The following is a 17,968-nucleotide window of genomic DNA, read 5'->3' on the forward strand; positions in this document are numbered from 1 at the left end:
ACTCTGAGAGGCCAATTAATTAAGAGAAAAAAAACTTTTGAAGTGATAATCAAGCTAGCCCAGTACAGACAGTTTGATAAGAAGTGTGAGAATACTTACAAGGGGAGATAGATTCGGATAGAGACAAGTACCTACAAGATCTCTATCAAGCATTCTTAAAACTACAATACCCACCTGCTGAAGTGAAAAAACAGATTGACAGAGCCAGACGAGTACCCAGAAGTCACCTCCTACAAGACAGGCCCAACAAAGAAAATAACAGAACACCACTAGCTGTCACCTTCAGCCCCCAACTAAAACCTCTCCAGCGCATCATCAGAGATCTACAACCTATCCTGAAAGATGATCCTTTACTCTCACAGATCTTGGGAGACAGACCTGTCCTCGCTTACAGACAACCCCCCAACCTAAAGCAAATACTCACCAGCAACCACACATCACTGAACAAAACCACTAACCCAGGAACCTATCCTTGTAACAAACCCCGATGCCAACTCTGTCCACATATCTATTCAAGTGACATCATCATAGGACCTAATCACATCAGCCATACCATCAGGGGCTCGTTCACCTGCACATCTACCAATGTGATATATGCCATCATGTGCCAGCAATGCCCCTCTGCCATGTACATTGGCCAAACCGGACAGTCTCTATGCAAAAGAATTAATGGACACAAATCTGACATCAGGAATCAAAATACTCAAAAACCAGTGGGAGAACACTTTAACCTGTCTGGTCATTCAGTGACAGACCTGCGGGTGGCTATATTACAACAGAAAAACTTCAAAAACAGACTCCGAGAAACTGCTGAGCTAGAATTGATATGCAAACTAGACACAATCAACTCCGGTTTGAATAAGGACTGGGAATGGCTGAGCCATTACAAACATTGACTCTATCTCCCCTTGTAAGTATTCTCACACTTCTTATCAAACTGTCTGTACTGGGCTAGCTTGATTATCACTTCAAAAGTTTTTTTTCTCTTAATTGGCCTCTCAGAGTTGGTAAGACAACTCCCACCTGTTCATGCTCTCTGTATGTGTGTATATATATCTCCTCAATATATGTTCCATTCTATATGCATCCGAAGAAGTGGGCTGTAGTCCACGAAAGCTTATGATCTAATAAATTTGTTAGTCTCTAAGGTGCCACAAGTACTCCTGTCCATCCTCAATGTACTTATCCTGCCAACTTCCTGCTGAGGCGGGGGAAGGTTTGTATCTCCACTGTACTGCTGGGGAACCCGAGGCACGGGGCAGCCTGGCATACGGTCACACAGGGAGTTTGTGGGGAGAGCGAGGTCGTGAACCCACATCTCCAGCGGCTGTTTTAACCCTCGTTCTGCCACTGTCCCGCCTTGAAACTTTACGTGCCGCTCCCTCCCATTCGCATGATCGAAGCAGGCGCCTGTGAAAGCCCCGGCGTCGAAATTGACACGACACGAAGGAGGGCTGGCGGGTTGTAGTCTGGTTTTCACTGTGCTTTATTGTTCCACAGAGCTGGCTACACAAGGACGGGGATTTAAAAAAAAACCAAACAAACCCCCCAAACCCCAACACCTGATAGACCAGGCCACCAAGCAACTACACAGCATCAACAACTGCAAGAGACGCGCTCGCAGCCTATGGGGAGGGTGCCGGGGGAAGGGAGTCCTCCGGCTTGAGTGGGGGGTGGGAGGGGAGAGAGAAATCAGCAAAAAAACCCAAGTGAAAAACCCGAGAGACCAGGATTGGGAGGATGGGGGCCGCCGGAGGGGCCAGGTCCGAGGGATCTCGCTAGGGAACGTAACCACTGCTTTGTGTTACCCCTGCATGGGGGTGTGTGTGTGTGTGTGTGTGTGTGTGTGTGTGTGTGTGTGTGTGTGTGTGTGTGTGTGTGTGTGTGTGTGTGTGTGTGTGTGTGTGTAAGACCCCTGCAGCTAATACAATGGCCTTCTCTCTGCGTCCCCTGCCCAACATACAGGATGCGTCCGTGTTTGTCGCCTTCCAGGGAGGATCAGGGGACAACTGCAGCCTGCCAAGCTCCCGCGGCAAAGGCCTGTACTTACGGGGCCGCAGGAGGTGGGTTCCTGCCGCGTGGGCTCTATTCTGCGGGGGCCAGAGCAGATCCTTACAGACAATTCTGGGGTCGAACACATCCTGTCTCCTCTCTGACGCCCCTAGAAGTCTCCAGGCTCTGAGGGCCGGACGGCTGGGGGGACGTTCGGGTCAGCCCAGCCTTCTTGCGTGCCAAGAGACAGTGATGAGCTGTGTGTGAGTGACCTCTGGGGCTGCAGGCCTTCCCTCGGTCACATCCCGGGCGAGGAGAGACTGGGTTCCTGTCTATAGCCCCGCAGGGATCACACCTCGCTCCCCTGGTCTGCAGGGGGAACTCAGCGGCCCCCTTCGCCAAGGTGCAGGCCGGGGTGGGATCCGGCGCCCGCACCTCCCCACCGGGCCGACGGGAGTGGGAAAGCCCAGGTGGGACAGACGCACAGAGCCCTGGGCCTTGACCTCCTCAGCCAGGCCAGCCGGGGAAAGGTTATCTGTACCTTCTCCAGCTGATGGACCCCCAGTGCAGGCGCCCTGCCCCTCGCTCTCCTGCGGCTGCCTCCCGCCATCTCCCCTCCACCTCCGGGCCTCCCGCCGGGCCCGATGGACGGAGCGCGCCCGGCTGCTGGTGAAAATGACCCCTTGGGAGGCAGGCAGGGCTGACCCCTGAGCCCAAAGCGACGTGAGGGGTTCAGGGAAGCTGAGGTTTCGAGGACCACGCAGAGCCCCCGGGTCCCATGAGGCTGAGTGTTAACAGTCAGAGTCCGACTTGCCCGGCGGGTGGGAGCCAGGCAGGTTCCCATCCTGGCACCGCAGGGTCCCCTCTTTCTATCCCTTCTTCGGTGCCCGGGGGGGGGGGGGGGGGGGAGGTCAGCTTTAAACAACAGACCACAAGGGGAACCCTGGGTGGGGAGGGGGCAGAGAATAGCCACTGGCCACGCCCCTGATCTGCCCCCGACGGGTCCTGGGGGGCAGAAAGTAGCTACCCTTATCCCATACCAGTTGCGGGCAGTTCTCAGGGGGACATTCCCACCCACTTGATACCCCCAGAGCACCCCCAGAGCGGTGCCCCCCTATATCTCTCACCCTCCATTGCTCTGGAGGGACGTTTCCTGCATGGTGGGGGTAGAGAGGGTCGGTTGGTGGGTTGGTTATTTTCCTTGGCCTCGGGTCGCGCTGGGTCCCTGACGGAGGGGGGTGGGACAGGTAGAAAAGCACAAGCTCTGAGCCTTTGATAACAGTCCGCAGCCGAGTGGGAGAGGAGAGGAGGGATATATACAAAGAAAGCACATGTGTGGGGGGGCCTGGGCAGGGGGTGACTCTTAAAGGGGCAGCCGCCCCTTTGTCCCCCTCCCACGGCTCCCCGCTCCCCTAAGGGGACTGGGGAGGTCACCCTCTCCGCAGCTCCCGCAGCCTCTCCGCCACCTTCTTCAGCGCGTGCTCGATCTCTTCCAGCTTCTCCAGCTCCCGTTCCTGGATGGACAGAAAGCACAAAGGGCCGTGAGGATGGGGGCCCCCCCCAGGGCTCATCCCTACCCCCCCCAGGCCACTACATCCAAGCCACCCACCAGTCCTCTGGTTTATCCGCCCCTGCCCCCCCCCCCCCACCGGGCTTTGCACCTCTGGCTGCCCCGGTGCATTCTGGGATCCCCGCGGCACCTATCCCATAATGCCCAGCGCTGGGAGCGCAGGGGCGTTTGGGCCAATCCTCCACACGATCATGGGTAGGGGGAGGACGGAGCAAGGAGGCCCAGCTGACCCCCATGCGGTTGCAATGCCGCGGGCTGCCCCGTCTCCTCTCCGCCCAGCCGGCCCCGCAGCTGGGTGGGAAACCTCACAGGGTTCGGCATGAGGAGGAGACGGAGACCTTGGGAGGGGGACAGCCCCACCGCAGAAGAGCCACTAGCCCCGGGTCAGAGCTCTGAGCTGGGAACCCAGAGTCTGGCCCTTGCTCAACTTGATTGGGAGCAGGGACTCGAACCTGGATCTGTCCCACGCCAGCTGATGGCCTTAGCCACCGAGCTACTGCCGCTAGGGCGGGGCCCCTGGTTCGGACCACAAATTCCCTCCTGGGCCCCTGACAAGACTTGGGTGGCAACTGGGGTGTTCAAGCGAAAGATTCTCAGCCGGCTCCTTTCTGCCTACGGAGGCCTGGACCCCCAAGGCTCCCCAAGGCTCTGGGAGCTGGGGGTACCCCCAAGATCACTACCCATGTAGCCCATGGAAAAGGGCTAAGAGCTGACCTTGTCCTCCTTGGCCTCCCTCTCTTCTTCCTCTTCCTCTTCCTCCTCCTCCTCCTCCTCTTCTTCTTCCTCCTCCTGGTGGCCATGGTGCTTGCCCTTCAGGTGCCCCGCCTCATCCTCATGGTGCCTCTTCTTCAGCGGGTGGCCAGGCGGCCCGTGGCGGTGGCCGTGCCGCTCCTCCCCCTCCTTCCACAGCCGCCCGTCCCCGTGGAGGTGGCTCTGCGAGTCGGAGATTTTCACGCCCTTCTCCTCCGCCTCGAACTGGGCCGTCTCCTCGTCGCTGGCCTTCTCGGCCATCCGCTTGGCCGGGCCGCCCTTCCGCCGGGCCGGGCCTGACCGCTTTTCCTCTTCCTCCTCCTCCTCCTCCTCTTCCTCCTGCTCCTCCTCTTCCTCCTGCTCCCAGTCCTCTAGCCCCCCGTGGTGCCGGCCTCCATGGTGGTACGGCGGCTCCTCCTCCGAACTGTCCTCTTGGCTGAAGTGCCTCTTGGCTGGCGGCCCCGTTTTCTTGCTGGCCCGGATCTCCCTCCGCTTCGGCGACGCCCGCCTCACCTCCTCGTGCCTCCTCTTCCTCTCCTCCTCCTCTTCCTCGCCCTCCAAGATCTCCTTGGCCTCCTCCTCCACCTGGGTGCTGTCCTCCCCGTGCGAGACCTTCTCCTCTTTCACCTTCTCCTCGATCTTCTCCATCTTCTCATACTCCTCCTTCCGGGCCTCGCCCTCCTTCTCCTCCACTGTCTCGGAGGCGGCCGAGCTCTGCTGGAGGGACTTGTCCCGCTTCCTCAGCTCGTCCCCCTCGGGGCCCTCCTCCGTCTCCTGCCAGGCGCCGTGGCTCGGGTGGTGGTGGGCGTTCTCTGGGGGCAAGGAGGAGAACAGTGAGCTGTTCCCACCCTGGGGCAGTCTCGACCCCGTTGGGGATGGGTGGATGCAGGCTGGGGGGCTCTGTTGGCACAGCGAGGCCCGTGTCCACAAACTGCCCGTGCACCTTGGTCCCCCATCGTCTGGGTGCCCCAGCCCTCCCGCATTCTCTAGACCCCTCTCCCTTGGCTTCTCTGCTCCGAGTGTCAGCTTTGGTGGCAAGTGGGATATTGCCCTGAATCCCATCCCCTGACTCCCCCCAGCCAGGTCCCCTCCACACGCACTAGGGTTGGATAAAACTGGCATCCCCTCTAGGGGGCGCCAGCTCCAATCTGGCTCCAGGGCAAGGGATTGGCTGGCTCAGGGGGGTGGAGAATGAGACACGGGGCCTTTCCCCTCTAGGGGGCGCCGGTTCTGATCCAGCCCCAGGGTGGGGAAATTGGCTGGCCACGGGGAGCGGAGAATGGGACATGGGGCCTTTCCCCTTTAGGGGGTGCTGGTTAGCTCGGGGTGGGGGGGTATGGGACATGGGGCCTTTCCCCTTTAGGGGGCACCAGCTCTGATCTGGCCACAGGGTAGGGGGACTGGGTGGCTCAGCAGGGCAGGAGCACGGGGCATTTCCCGTCTAGGGGGTGCTGGCTCTGATCTGACCCTAGGGTGGGGGGCTGGCTGACTCAGAGGGGGCAGAGAATGGGATATGGGGCCTTTCCCCTCTAGGGGCTGCCACCTACTTTCCAGACCCAGGTTGACGACAGAGCCAGGAATAGGACCCAGGCATCCTGACTCCTAGTGCGGTCTCTGTAATTCGTGCAGGGAGGGGGGCCAAGGCAGGTACCTTCATGGACCAGCTCCTTTAGCTCCTTCAGCAGGTAGTGATGGTGCAACATGGCCAGGACCCGCTCGTCTGGAAGAGACAAGAGGTGAACCCCACTCGTGAGCTTGTGCCGAATTGGTGCCCACGGGCAAACGACCCGCCCAGGACGTGGGCTAGGAACGAGCAACAGCCAAGGGCGCTGGTATCACTGAACTGCCTTTCACCCCAAGGAACGTCTCGTGCAGAGACAGCTGGGAAAAACGGTCCCGAGTGAAAGGAAATTCGGGGGGAGGGGAGGGAGATCTCAAGGGGCTTTTCCCCACCCACCCCCACCAAGGCCCCGGGATGCTCCCAGGGTAGCCCCGAGGAATCAGAGAGCGATCAGGAGCTGCCCTCTAAGTCCGTTCCATCACAGACGGGACTGAGTCCTTGCCGAGCTGTAGGGGGGTGTTTGGATCTCGAACCAGCTCCGCTTTCCCCAGGAGCCGACGGCCACATCCCCCGGCACGCACCTTCTTTCAGGATCGTCAGGCAGTCGCTGGCGACCGGAACCGGGCTGGCTTTGGACAGGGTGTCAGCCAGAACCTCCGTGATGCATTTGATGACCTGGCCAAGGGGGTGGTAAGAGTGAGTTTGGGTTTACAGTGACAATACCCCAAAGATTTCCCCCCCCCCCCCCCCCCGGGGTTTCACCACCTCTCCCGTCTTCCGGGGCTGTCAGCTTCTGACCGCGCAGGGCCAGCGCCATCAGAAAACGGGAGTGCCATCGCACGGCTGAATGGGGGTCATATTTTTACGAGCCAGCGGCATGCCTCAGTTTCCCTGCGGCATTCGTCCGGCCGCCCATTGAGCGCCACTGGGAACGAGGGGCCGGCAGAACCGTCCCCTGCTTCATCTGAGCTGGAATCAGACAGCTAAACCAAGAACTGGCCTGAATCAGCACAGGTGAGCGGAGGAGCAGGAAGACAGATATGATGGGTGAGACTTTGACACAGCGATTTCCAGCACCGCTCTGCAGGGAAGCGGAGAATGGCAGCTGGAAAGAAAGGAAAGCCCAGACCCCGGGGATCCAGGACAGTGGGAAACGCTGATTTTTTTTTCTCCCGACAAGGCCAAAACCCAAAACTTTTTTAGGAACTGACCATGGTGCATCATGGGAGATGTAGTCTGGTTCATGAGGAGAATGGGGGGTGGGAGGGGGACGAAAGCACACAACTCCCATGAGGCACTGCAGGGGCTCGAGTGGGCGTCGAACGGTCCGATTTCCCGGCGGGAAGAATGCCACCAAAATGGAGCATTTCGCTTGAGAGGAAATCCCATTTTCCCACGGGGAACCGGTTCGTTCTGAGTTTTCTCAGCAGCCCAAGTCCTTACAACGTTGGCGGGGGTTCCGTGGCGTCTTGTGCTGCCTCGCAAACGAAGAGCCGACATAATCAGCGTCGTTAATAAATAATAATCCCTAGCGCAGGGGTTCTCAACCGGTTTCTTCCCGAGGCCCCCGCGACACGCAATAAAAACTCCACGGCCCAGCTGGGTCTGCATATAAAAGCCAGGGCGGCGTTAGGGGGTAGGAAGTGGGGCAGTCGCTCAGGCCCCACATCACAGGGGGCACCACAAAGCTAAGCTGCTCAGACTTCAGCTTCAGCCCCAGGTGGTGGGGCTCGGGATTCTGGGCTGCACTCCCTTGTGGAGGGGCTTCGGGTTTCTGCTCTGGGCCCTGGAGAGTCTAATGCCCGCCATGCTTGGCGCCCCCTTAAAACTGCTCACCGTCCCCCAGGCCCTTGGTTGAGAACCACTGCCCTAGCGCTTGTCATGGGCAGATCGCAAAGGCCTTTCCAAAGGAGGGCAGCCTCATTACTGCTATTTTACAGCGGGGAAACTGAGGCACGCGGCTGGACCACGACTTCCCCAGCAAGTTGAACCAGGAAGAGAACCCGAATCTGCCGAGTCCTGTTCCAATGTGCCACCCACTAGCTCACACTGCCTCCCACGTGCTTATAGACGCCCATATGCACCTGAGAACACTCAGTGGCACAGAGGAGAAGAAAGAGGAAGATGATGGGGGAGAACTGTTGTTAATTATTTGTGTTAGCGGAGCATCTACCGACCTCAGCCAAAATCAGGTCCCCATCGCGCCAGGCGCTGCACAATCGCCCGGGGGAAAGACAGCTCCTCCCCCTAACGGCGTCCAGGCGCGTTGCCAACTCTTGAGAATTTAGTGGGACTCTCGAGATATTTGCTGATTTCTCGCTAGCCCCAGATCCTGGAATCTCGTGAATTCCTCAGAATCTCATGGAAGCATAGACACGTCGGGATGGAAGGGACCGTGAGAGGTCATCGCATCCAGCCCCCTGCGCTGAGGCCGGACAAAGCAAATTTAGACCATCCCTGACCAGGGTTTGTCCAGCCTGTTCTTAAAAATCTCCAGTGACGGGGATTTCACATCCGCCCTTGGGAGCCGGTTCCAGAGCTTCACTCCCCGGAGAGTTAGAAAGTTTGTCCTGATATCTCACCTCAATCTCCCTGCTGAAGATTAAGCCCATTGCTTCTTGTCCTACCTCCAGCGGCCATGGAGAAAAATGGATCCTTGTCTCCTTGTTAACAGCCCTTAATCTATTGGAAGACTTATCAGGTCCCCGCTCAGCCTTCTTGTGTCAAGACTAAACATGCCCAAGTGTTTTCTTCCTAGGCCAATTTTCAGGAAATAAAAAACCCGCATGCTTGTAGGGAAAAGCCTTGAACATGTGAATCTTGCAAGGTTCAAACAGCAAAAGGTAAATCAAAGGAGCTGAAAGTTTAGTTTAAAAAAATCTCATGATTTTTAAGACAAATCTCGTGAGTTTTGAATGTTTGAGGTTGGCAACAGCACAAAGAGACAAGCCAGACACATGCAGGAAGAGAGAGGCCCCACATCTCTGTGGCAGAGCTGGGGAAAGAACCCAGGTGTCCTGACTCCCAGCTCTCTCTATTGGACGGTTCCTGAAGCAGGGATCCCAATTTAAGCCCGTCAGGCATCTCGTTCATTTCAGTGGAAATGTTTGGTTTGGTCTATTTTCTTTTTGTTTCTTCCTGTATTTTTTCTTTTCTTACCTTTTCGTCTTCCTCCGAGAGCTGGGTGGACAATGGCAGCGAATCGGCTGCAAAATAAAAGAGAGGAGGCAGGATATTATTACATGCTTTCATTAGCCAGCAATGCACTCACTAGAACGCAGGCGCACTACCGCTTGTAGGGTGTTTTCATCATTAGGGGTATTGCCGTAACCCATTAGAGGCTCCAGTTGAAACCGGGGCTGCACTGTGAGAGGTGCTGCACAGAAACATAGTAAGAGACAGTCCCTGCCCCCAAACTCTTATGATCTAAATAGGCAACTCAAAGAAAGGGAAACTGAGGCATGCTGATTTAAAAAAAAGAAATAATTTATCCAAGATCAGACAGGCACTCTCTGAGAGAGGATTGTAGCCTAGTAGATTAGAGTAGAGGGTGGAAAACTGGAAGTCAGGACTCCTGGGTTCTAATCCCAACTCTGGGAGGGGGAGGGGTTAGGACCGTGGGGCCAAGGAATCAGGATGCCTGAGTTCTATTCCCAGCCCTGCCACAGACTTGGCTGGGTGACCTTTGTATGCCCTGCTCTGTGCCTCAGTTTCCCCACCTGTAAAAATTGGGATGCAAGTTCTAACCCACCGAAGCTTTGAGATCGGTGCATGAAAAGTGCTGCATATAAATAAAGCATACAATCATATCACTTATTACAGGTACTCGGGTAGTGCCTAGAGGCCCGGACTGAGGCCAGGGCCCTGTTGTGCGAGGCACTGCACAGACACAGAGAGTGAGAAGAAAGAGCTCACAGGCTATATCGACAACAAGCGGGAGGGGAAACCGAGGCACGGCTGCAGGTTTTAACTCTGAGCAAAGCCTGTAGGGGAATCTGGGGTTGAACTCCAGTTGCTGCGTCTTCACTGCTATCCTAACCCGAGTTAGTAACACCCCTTTGGTTGCAGTGTGGACATACCCAGAGAAGGCCTCGCCCCGAGGTCACACGCACTCCCGCTAGTGCAGCCTCCCTCGCGGGGTCATTCATTGCATCCTCACAACGGCAAGGAATCCAGGAATCCAGGCTCAGACTAAGTCCGATGACGATAGAGGTGGAAAAAAACCCCATTCCCTGCCCGTCTACCTACCCCTCACTTAGCACCCGCTGTGACGTACGCAGTGGAGCTGCCTTCCCGATGCTAACCACCCTCCGGGCACCAATTATTTTCCCTTCCCTTTTTTTTTGGCTCCCTGAAACAGCTGCACCTCATGCAGTTTTAATGCACCGGGCTCTGCTCCCGCAGTGGAGAGAAAAGCGATCTGCGTGATCGCTGCCATGATTAGAATGAGGTCCCCGCAGGGGCTGCTGGCAGAACAGCAAGGTCTCGGGCAAAAGAAACCACTGGGCTTTTGTTTCTGAGCGAAGAGTAAAGCAATCCGAGTGACTGAAGGCCGGTGGGTTTACAGGCAGACAGATGTGTTGCTCTTGGGACAATGAGCATTGGTGAGGCCTCATCTGGAGTATTGTGTCTAGTTTTGGGCCCCACACTACAAGAAGGATGTGGAAAAATTGGAAAGAGTCCAGCGGAGGGCAACAAAAATGACCAGGGGGCTGGAGCACATGACTTATGAGGAGAGGCTGAGGGAATTGGGATTGTTTAGTCTGCAGAAGAGAAGAGTGGGGGGAGGGATTTGATAGCTGCTTTCAACTACCTGAAGGGGGGGTCCAAAGAGGATGGAGCTCGGCTGTTCTCAGTGGTGGCAGATGACAGAACCAGGAGCAATGGTCTCAAGTTGCAGTGGGGGAGGTCCAGGTTGGATATTAGGAAACACTATTTCCCTAGGAGGGTGGTGAAGCACTGGAATGGGTTACCTAGGGAGGTGGTGGAGTCTCCTTCCTTGGAGGTTTCTAAGGCCCGGCTTGACAAAGCCCTGGCTGGGATGACTTAGTTGGGAATTGGTCCTGCTTTGAACAGGGGGTTGGACTAGATACCTCCTGAGGTCCCTTCCAACCCTGATATTCTATGATTCTATGAGGGGGAAATAGAGGGGTTGGGGGGAGGAGAAAGAAAGACTACAGACCTCTCACTGATGGCACATCCATGGGACTCAAACCCTCTTCCTTGTTAAAAGCACAGGACTCTATCGCTTGAGCGAAAGGATTAGCCCCATCAGCTGCTAGCAGCAGTAGGCTGTTATCCTCATAGGTGAGCCCGCCACTAGAGGGCACTGCATAACACACAGGAACGTCCTTGTGGAGTCAGCGTTCTGGAATCGCAAAAGCGCCCCCTTGTGGCCAAAGGAGGCTAACGCTGGTGGCGTCCCAAGGCCTCCGAGGAGGAGGCTGAAGGGGAGATGAAGCTGCCCGGCTTTGCACAGGCCCCGGCGTGCCAGGCTCGCCGTGCGCCCTTCCTCGAACGCTCTGCCGCTGCCAACACCCCAGAACTCGTGCCATGCAGCTCGCAAATCCGGGCACCTCAGGGCCTGATGCAAAACCCAGTGGAAAGATTTCCCCCCATGGACCCCAGGCGCTTGATGGCTCTTCAGAGTGGATCCAATGGGGCCTTCTCTGGCGGGGGCAGAGCAGGTGGTGAAGGGCTGTGGAGGGGGGGCTGCATGCCCCAGCAGCAGGTGCCCACCTATTCTTATCCGCTCTTAGCACGGGGCATATCCCTCAGCTGTTCCGAGAGGGCCGGCTGCCCCGGCAGGTGGACGCTGACACCAGCAGGGACCCAGCACCCGCGGGGGCTGGAAAGGGCCAAGCAGGGGGTAGGGGCTGACCCCAACATGGAGGGGAGCGGGATCTAGTGGTTAGAGCAGGGGGGGGCTGGGAGCCAGGACCCCTGGGTTCTATCCCCAGCTCTGGGAGGGGAGCGGGATCTAGTGGTTAGAGCAGGGGGGCTGGGAGTCAGGACTCCTGGGTTCTGTCCCCAGCTCTGGGAAGGGAGTGGGGTCTAGTGGTTAGAGCAGGAGGGCTGGGAGTCAGGACTCCTGGGTTCTGTCCCCAGCTCTGGGAAGGGAGCGAGGTCTAGTGGTCAGAACATGGGGGGCGCGGGCTGGCAGTCAAGACTCCTGGGTTCTATTTTCAGCTCTGTCATTGACTTGCAGTTCGACCTGGGCGAAGTCATTTCCCCTCCATGGGGGGTGAATGATTCTGACACACACCCCTAGCTGGGGGAGCGCCCTGGCAGAAAGGAGCTGTTGAAAATGCTGGGTGTCCTCCAGGCCCTGCTCTCCTACTCTAGCTGCCCCAGGCTGAGAACTTGGGGGGGGGGGCACCCCACCCTCTCCTCCTTATATAGGCCCCCTGTAATAGCTGGCCCCTCAGAACCCCCCCCCCCGTGCTGACTGAGCTCACACCTGAATCGCTCCAATTCCCGGCGTGGAGCCCCCAGATCTGTTTCCATGGAGCGACCAACTAACCCCAGCCCTGAATGGGGCACGGGGCGGCCCCTGTTCACACAGCGGCTGGGACAAAGATTCTCCCTCGTAGGCGTCCTCCTCCCTTGCGTCTGCTGCTCCTCGGCCCCCAGGTGCTGCACAGACCCCCCCCTCCCCCCCACACACACACACGCCAGAGAGCGGGGCCTTCCTTGTGCTGAATGTAGCCCGGATCCCGCCCGAGATCAGGGCCCCCCGTTGTGCCAGGCACTGCCCGGAGCCTGACCGAGAGCAGAGCCCCCAGCCATGCCTGGCCAGGCACGGACACGGAGCGAGACACGGGGTCCCTGCCCTGAAGAGCTTGCCATCTAAATAGACACAAAGGGAAACTGAGGCACGGAGCAGGCAGGTGACTGGCTCAAGGTCCTGGAGCAGAGCCAGCCCAGAACCCCGTTCCCCTGACTCGCAGGCCGGTGTCCCGCCTGGCTTTGGTCGAAGCTCTGGTTCGATAACCAAATGCCGGCCGGGTAGCACGTTCCTGCCGGGGGGCCAAGCGGCTCTGTGTTTGGGGTCTTCCTGCGACAGCTCGTGCCATCCCGGCCCCTCTGCCTAGACCTGAGCCCAATTCCTACCAGGAGTTGTATCTGAAACCCTTCTCTGCGGATAATTTCACCCAGCACTGAGATGCAGCCGCCTCTGGGCTATCCGCCCTCCGCCCCCGGGGTTGTCCCCTGTCCACACACACAGGCCAAGTGACGGCCGGCAGAAGGGGCGCTGTTGCTCGGGAACTTAGAGGCTGCAGCGAGGGATTTATATAATGAGATTATGTAATGCCGGAGGAAGCACAACAGGACGGAGAAAGCGAGCGGCTGGAGGAAGCCTTGGCCCACCTCGCTCCGAAATCGGGCCTTTACTCCTGAAAGCTTGGGCCGGATTCTGGGGTAAATCCGCCGCCGCCGGGGTGATGCCGGCAGGAGAACAGAATGAAGCCCCCTTGGGTCTGTAATGACCGTGACCTGCTCGGAGCCGGCTGGGAAAGCCTGAGGGGGGGGGTGCGAAGTGAAGTCTGCCCCGCAGAAACGGATGGGAACCAGCGCCACGCCGCATGGGGAAGTGCCTTGGCCCTGCACGCAGATCGAGCGCCACAGACACCTACCCGCCTGCACACGTGTGTACGCACGCACACACGTGTGCAGATCGCCCCCCAGACCTTCACGCACGCGGCCCCGGACACACCGATCTGGGGGTGCGGGGACAGTGGGGGTGCTGAGAGCCATTGAACCAAACTGTAAACCCGGCATATGATGGAAACCACGTCAAGCCAGGGGGAGCTGCCGTCCCCCCAGCCCCAGCCCCTATGTACAGATCTACACAGCCAAGCATAGAGGCACCCGCACGCCCTCTATGCACACGCTCGTGTGTACACAGATCTGTGCGCGCACAGGGACACCCGGAGATCTGCACACCCAATCCTCCTTGCCCTCTGGTACACCCCCACGACCGGACAGGCCTTCTGATTAATAGCAGCGCGGCTAGTTTGAAAGCAGCCCTTTCTCGCCCTTGATCCGGATTTGCCTTGAAACCTTCAGACTAATTGCTAATTCTCCCCCAAGCAGGCTCCCAGGAGATGGCCGGGGAAGCCATCCCCTTCCGAACGCGGGACCTGATTTCGCGGCGCTTTCGCACAGCGTTTTGAGCGCCGGAATAGTTAAGATGTAGCTCAGATATTCCTCTGCCAGTTGACGGGGGCGGGATGCTGTCTAGGGTGCTGAAAATCCTTCCACCCCCTCTGCACCCAGGGCTTGGCACACACCGGCTGCTGCCCAGACGGGCTTTCATTTGGTGCCATCCAGCGTAAAAGAGGACTTCGTCCCATCTCAAGCCGAGCACCTCCTGCAGCATATCCCCGGCCGAAGACTAAAGCCAGGCTGCCGGTGAGTGCGCGTGTGTGTTTTTGTCAATGCAGCAAGTTCCCCAGATGGCACGGAACACGGCTTTCCGGCAGATCCACCCCGCGGGCTGCGTTTTCCCAGGGAGCAAACCATCGCCACCTTCCCACGCCAGCCCCGTTTTAAAGAGAAATTGGCCACCCGCTGGCCCAGCCCAGGCGGCATCGTCCCCAGAAGGCAGGAGAATGGGAAAGCAGGACGGACCCAGGGTTGTGAGTTCAATCCTTGAGGGGGCCATTTAGGGAACTGGGGTTAAAAACCTGTCTGGGGATTGGTCCTGCTTTGAGCAGGGGGTTGGACTAGATGATCTCCGGAGGTCCCTTCCACCCCTGATAGTCTATGATTCAAGCCAGAAAGCGCAGCGGAAACTGACAATGATCAAAGACAGCAGGGCATGGAAGAGGCACTTGGGGGCAGATTTACAAAGGTATTTGTGCACCTAAGACGCAACGTTGGGCACCGAAGGGGATTTTCAAAAGCACCTAAGCAGACCAGGAGCCTAAGTCACCTAGGCACTTCTGAAAACCCGCCTCGCTGTGTCTAGCCCAGTCTGGGCCTCGCTTTGCCCACTCTTACCGTGCCAGCAGGACAGGAGCAAGACGCAGAGGCCGACGGCCAGCATGGTGCGCGGGCGGCGAGTCCCGTACAGCTGCCCAAATTCTGCTGCCGCCGACGGGCGTAAAGCAAAGGCAGGCGGGCTGGGAGCTCACAGGCAGCAGACGCGGGTTGGAACGGGCCGGGGAGGCAGCCGCAGAACGGCCGGTGAGCCAAGGCCAGCGAACGTGCCCAAATCCCCACAGGTGCAGCCTTCGCGCGTGTGTGAGCAGCGCTGCCTCTGCATCTGAGAACAGGCAGCGGGATTTTAAATAGGACGCAGGCTGCAAAGGAAGTGATGTCAGCTCCGGGGGGGAACCCCCCCTTCTCCAGATCTCCCCCTCCCTTCCCCTCTTCACACTGGATTTATTCCAAGCCACCCCGGTGCCTAGCCAACCCCGGCCGGCAAACAATCGAGCTTGCCTCCTTCCTAGCACAAACTGGTCATTGGGTTTAAGGCCTGGGTTACCAAGGTAGCTAAAAGGTCTGGGCGGGCCAGATTCTGACCCGACTCTGGTGTAAATCCGGAGTGACTTCGTGGAAGGTAACGGAATGTACATTCCTGTTTGATCCGAATCTATGTCCACACCCGGAGCTCTCAACCTTCCCAGACCCCTTTCAGGACGCTGATTTGTCTTGCACTGGAAAACGACTTGTGGGCCAAATCCGACAGAAAAATACCAAAATGTCCCAGCCCCGCCGTTACTGACAAGGGGCTTCCGGGCTCACGGTCACCATCTCATTATAAAAGAAATCAACTGGAATATAAATGGTGAAGTGACATTTTAGTGTCTCGGATCTAGAGCCGTATAAACAAGTCACCGCGTGAAATCTTAGTTTGTAGTGACTTTGCTAGAGCTGGTTAGGTAGCCTGTAGTAAAGCCAGGCAAATCTCTCGAGGAGGCGATTTCCACTACGTGCGTCTGACGAAGTGGGGATTCACCCACGAAAGCTCACGCTCCAATACGTCTGTTAGTCTAGAAGGTGCCACAGGTCTCTGTCGCTTTTTACAGATCCAGACCAACACGGCTCCCCTCTGATAGATGAGTCGATGTACTCCCTGGAAGACCTCTGGGCACCCGAGGGGTATGGGTGTCGGACCCGATCTCGCGGACAGTTTCCAAGCCAGCGCTCGACCGTCCACCCTCCATTGTAAACCCGGCTTTACAACTGCTGGATCCGGGCCCGCCCTGCGCCACGCAGCCCGTCTGACCCGGGTCTGCGGCTTGAGCTGCGTCCACACTGCAAAATAACAGGGCCTGGACCCGAGTCGCCACAGGACTCGGGCTCTAGAAGGGTCCCTGGAGCTGGGTCCTGTGCGTTGCTGACTGGAGTCAGGCTGATTTGTGTGTGGACAGAAGCGGGTGCAAGACTTCATTAACTAAGCAAAGTGCCATGATAGTCACGCCAGTCAGAGTAGCCCCCACTTCCCCAGCAGCTGCGGGGGAAAGCGCTCCCCAGCTCGGGGGAAACTCACACAAGCATAAGCGATGACAGATAGAAGACACTTCCTCGCTTGGCTCCTCTCGGGAAATGTGAGCCAGCCGCGCCCAGGACACCTGGGGCTTGAAAAATGCATCGTTCACTTGAATTAAATGAATTGATCATTTTGATCGCGCTGCTGGCCCTTTAAATCAGCGCTTCCCTTCGAAAACTTGACTCCAGCTCATCTTTTTTTAATGTCGTTCCTATAACAACCCTCTTATTTTTGATTCCGAAGCTGGGGCCAGACCTCCCCCTCCCCCGGCGTGAATCGGCGTCACTCCGGTGCAGCCAATGGGGCCAGATCTGCAGCTGGTGTAAACCGGTGTCACTCCCGTTGCCCTGATTCACAGCAGCTGTGATTTACTGCTCCAGGTCAGTTTCAGTCTGAAGTCAGTTAAGGTGATTCTCAGCTAGCTGCCTGCTCCCGGTGCTCTCCGGCACCCAGGGGGGTGGAATGGCGCCCGGGCTTCGCTACGGCGAGCAAAGGAGTCAGGCGGACGCCAGGACGCGCGCCGGCACCACGCAATGGTCCTGGCCATCGATCCGGAGTGACTCCGTACTAAAGTACATTACAATCAGCATCATAGGTTCTAAGACTGCCTGGATAAGGATTATTCCCCCAGCATTACAATGCAGCCACCTCTGGGTGGAAACATGGCAGCTGCTCCTATGGCGAGCGTTCACCCAGGTGCAGCTGGCTCTGGGGGGCAGCTACTGAATAACTCACAGCAACGCTATGCAACTGCTTTCATCCAGGGCCTGATTAGCGCCACTTCTAATTGAATTGGTGGGAGAAATTGAGGCCCACGATGATGTCCACCACCGTGGGAAGTGCTGCGGGAGATGCAGTAGGGTGAGCCACAGGCAGTCACCGCTGGCCCCAGTGGGGCACGAGGGGGCGCGCTCCCCTCAGTCACCACTGGGCCCAGTGGGGCACTAGGGGACGCTTGCCCATCGCAGTCACCACTGGGCCCAGTGGGGCACTAGGGGACGCTTGCCCATCGTAGTCAGCACTGTCCCCAGTGAGGCACTAGGGGGCGCTCTCCCCTCGCAGTCACCGCTGGCCCCAGTGGGGCACTAGGGGGCGCTCTCCCCTCGCAGTCACCGCTGTCCCCAGTGAGGCACTAGGGGGCGCTCTCCCCTCGCAGTCACCACTGACCCCACAGGGGCACTAGGGGGCGCTCTCCCCTTGCAGTCACCGCTGGCCCCAGTGGGGCACTAGGGGGCGCTCTCCCCTCGCAGTCACCGCTGGCCCCAGTGCAGTGCAGCGGGAGGTTCAGTAGTGGGCGCTCTCCTCCCACAATCAGTGCTGATTAGGGCTGAGCAAATGATTGGTCGTTTTGGGGCCCGCTCCCCGCCCCCCCCAAAAATCAGGTGGGTTTGAGCCAAAAATGAAGTTTTTTTGGTTTCTCACCGAAATGCAAAAAATAAAATAAAATAAAAATCCCTGGTTGTGTGTTGGATCGAACGCTGTATTCAAACCAACCCCCCCTCCCATTTCTTTTACTTGTTTCATTTAGAAATTTAGCTAATTAGCCTTTTTTTTAAATGGCCAGTTTTTCAGCCAAAACTATTTGCCGAATTCA

The 17,968-nt window shown here is 57.7% G+C and overlaps 1 protein-coding gene across 2 annotated transcripts; it reads right to left on the reverse strand.

Annotated features, from left to right (window-relative positions):
* Nucleotides 1-1,468: 1,468 nt before the first annotated feature.
* On the reverse strand, nt 1,469-15,218 carry CCER2 (coiled-coil glutamate rich protein 2). Of its 2 annotated transcripts, XM_005293160.4 has the most exons (6): nt 14,880-15,218; nt 9,033-9,079; nt 6,455-6,548; nt 5,964-6,032; nt 4,277-5,124; nt 1,469-3,506 (listed from the first exon to the last, which is right to left on the reverse strand). In XM_005293160.4, the coding sequence occupies exons 1-6, from the start codon at nt 14,923-14,925 to the stop codon at nt 3,423-3,425; spliced, it is 1,188 nt and encodes a 395-aa protein (XP_005293217.2). In that variant the 5' UTR covers nt 14,926-15,218; the 3' UTR covers nt 1,469-3,422. The 2 variants fall into 2 exon arrangements, with proteins under 2 accessions (XP_005293217.2, XP_065427831.1); XM_065571759.1 differs by lacking the exons at nt 9,033-9,079; nt 14,880-15,218 and adding an exon at nt 8,456-9,007.
* Between the last annotated feature and the right edge of the window lie 2,750 nt (nt 15,219-17,968).

The sequence above is a fragment of the Chrysemys picta genome, chromosome 17, assembly GCF_011386835.1.
Source record: "Chrysemys picta bellii isolate R12L10 chromosome 17, ASM1138683v2, whole genome shotgun sequence".
NCBI classification, from domain to species: domain Eukaryota; kingdom Metazoa; phylum Chordata; order Testudines; family Emydidae; genus Chrysemys; species Chrysemys picta.

What these genes read in the sequence shown, in the direction of transcription:
- CCER2 (XM_005293160.4), bottom strand. Translation starts at nt 14,925, where the DNA reads ATGCTGGCCGTCGGCCTCTGCGTCTTGCTCCTGTCCTGCTGGCACG. An exon ending in AAAGGAGCTGGTCCATGAAG is followed by an intron (nt 5,125 to 5,963) that starts GTACCTGCCTTG and finishes CCTTGCCCCCAG; the next exon opens with AGAACGCCCACCACCACCCG. An exon ending in GGGAGGCCAAGGAGGACAAG is followed by an intron (nt 3,507 to 4,276) that starts GTCAGCTCTTAG and finishes CTGTCCATCCAG; the next exon opens with GAACGGGAGCTGGAGAAGCT.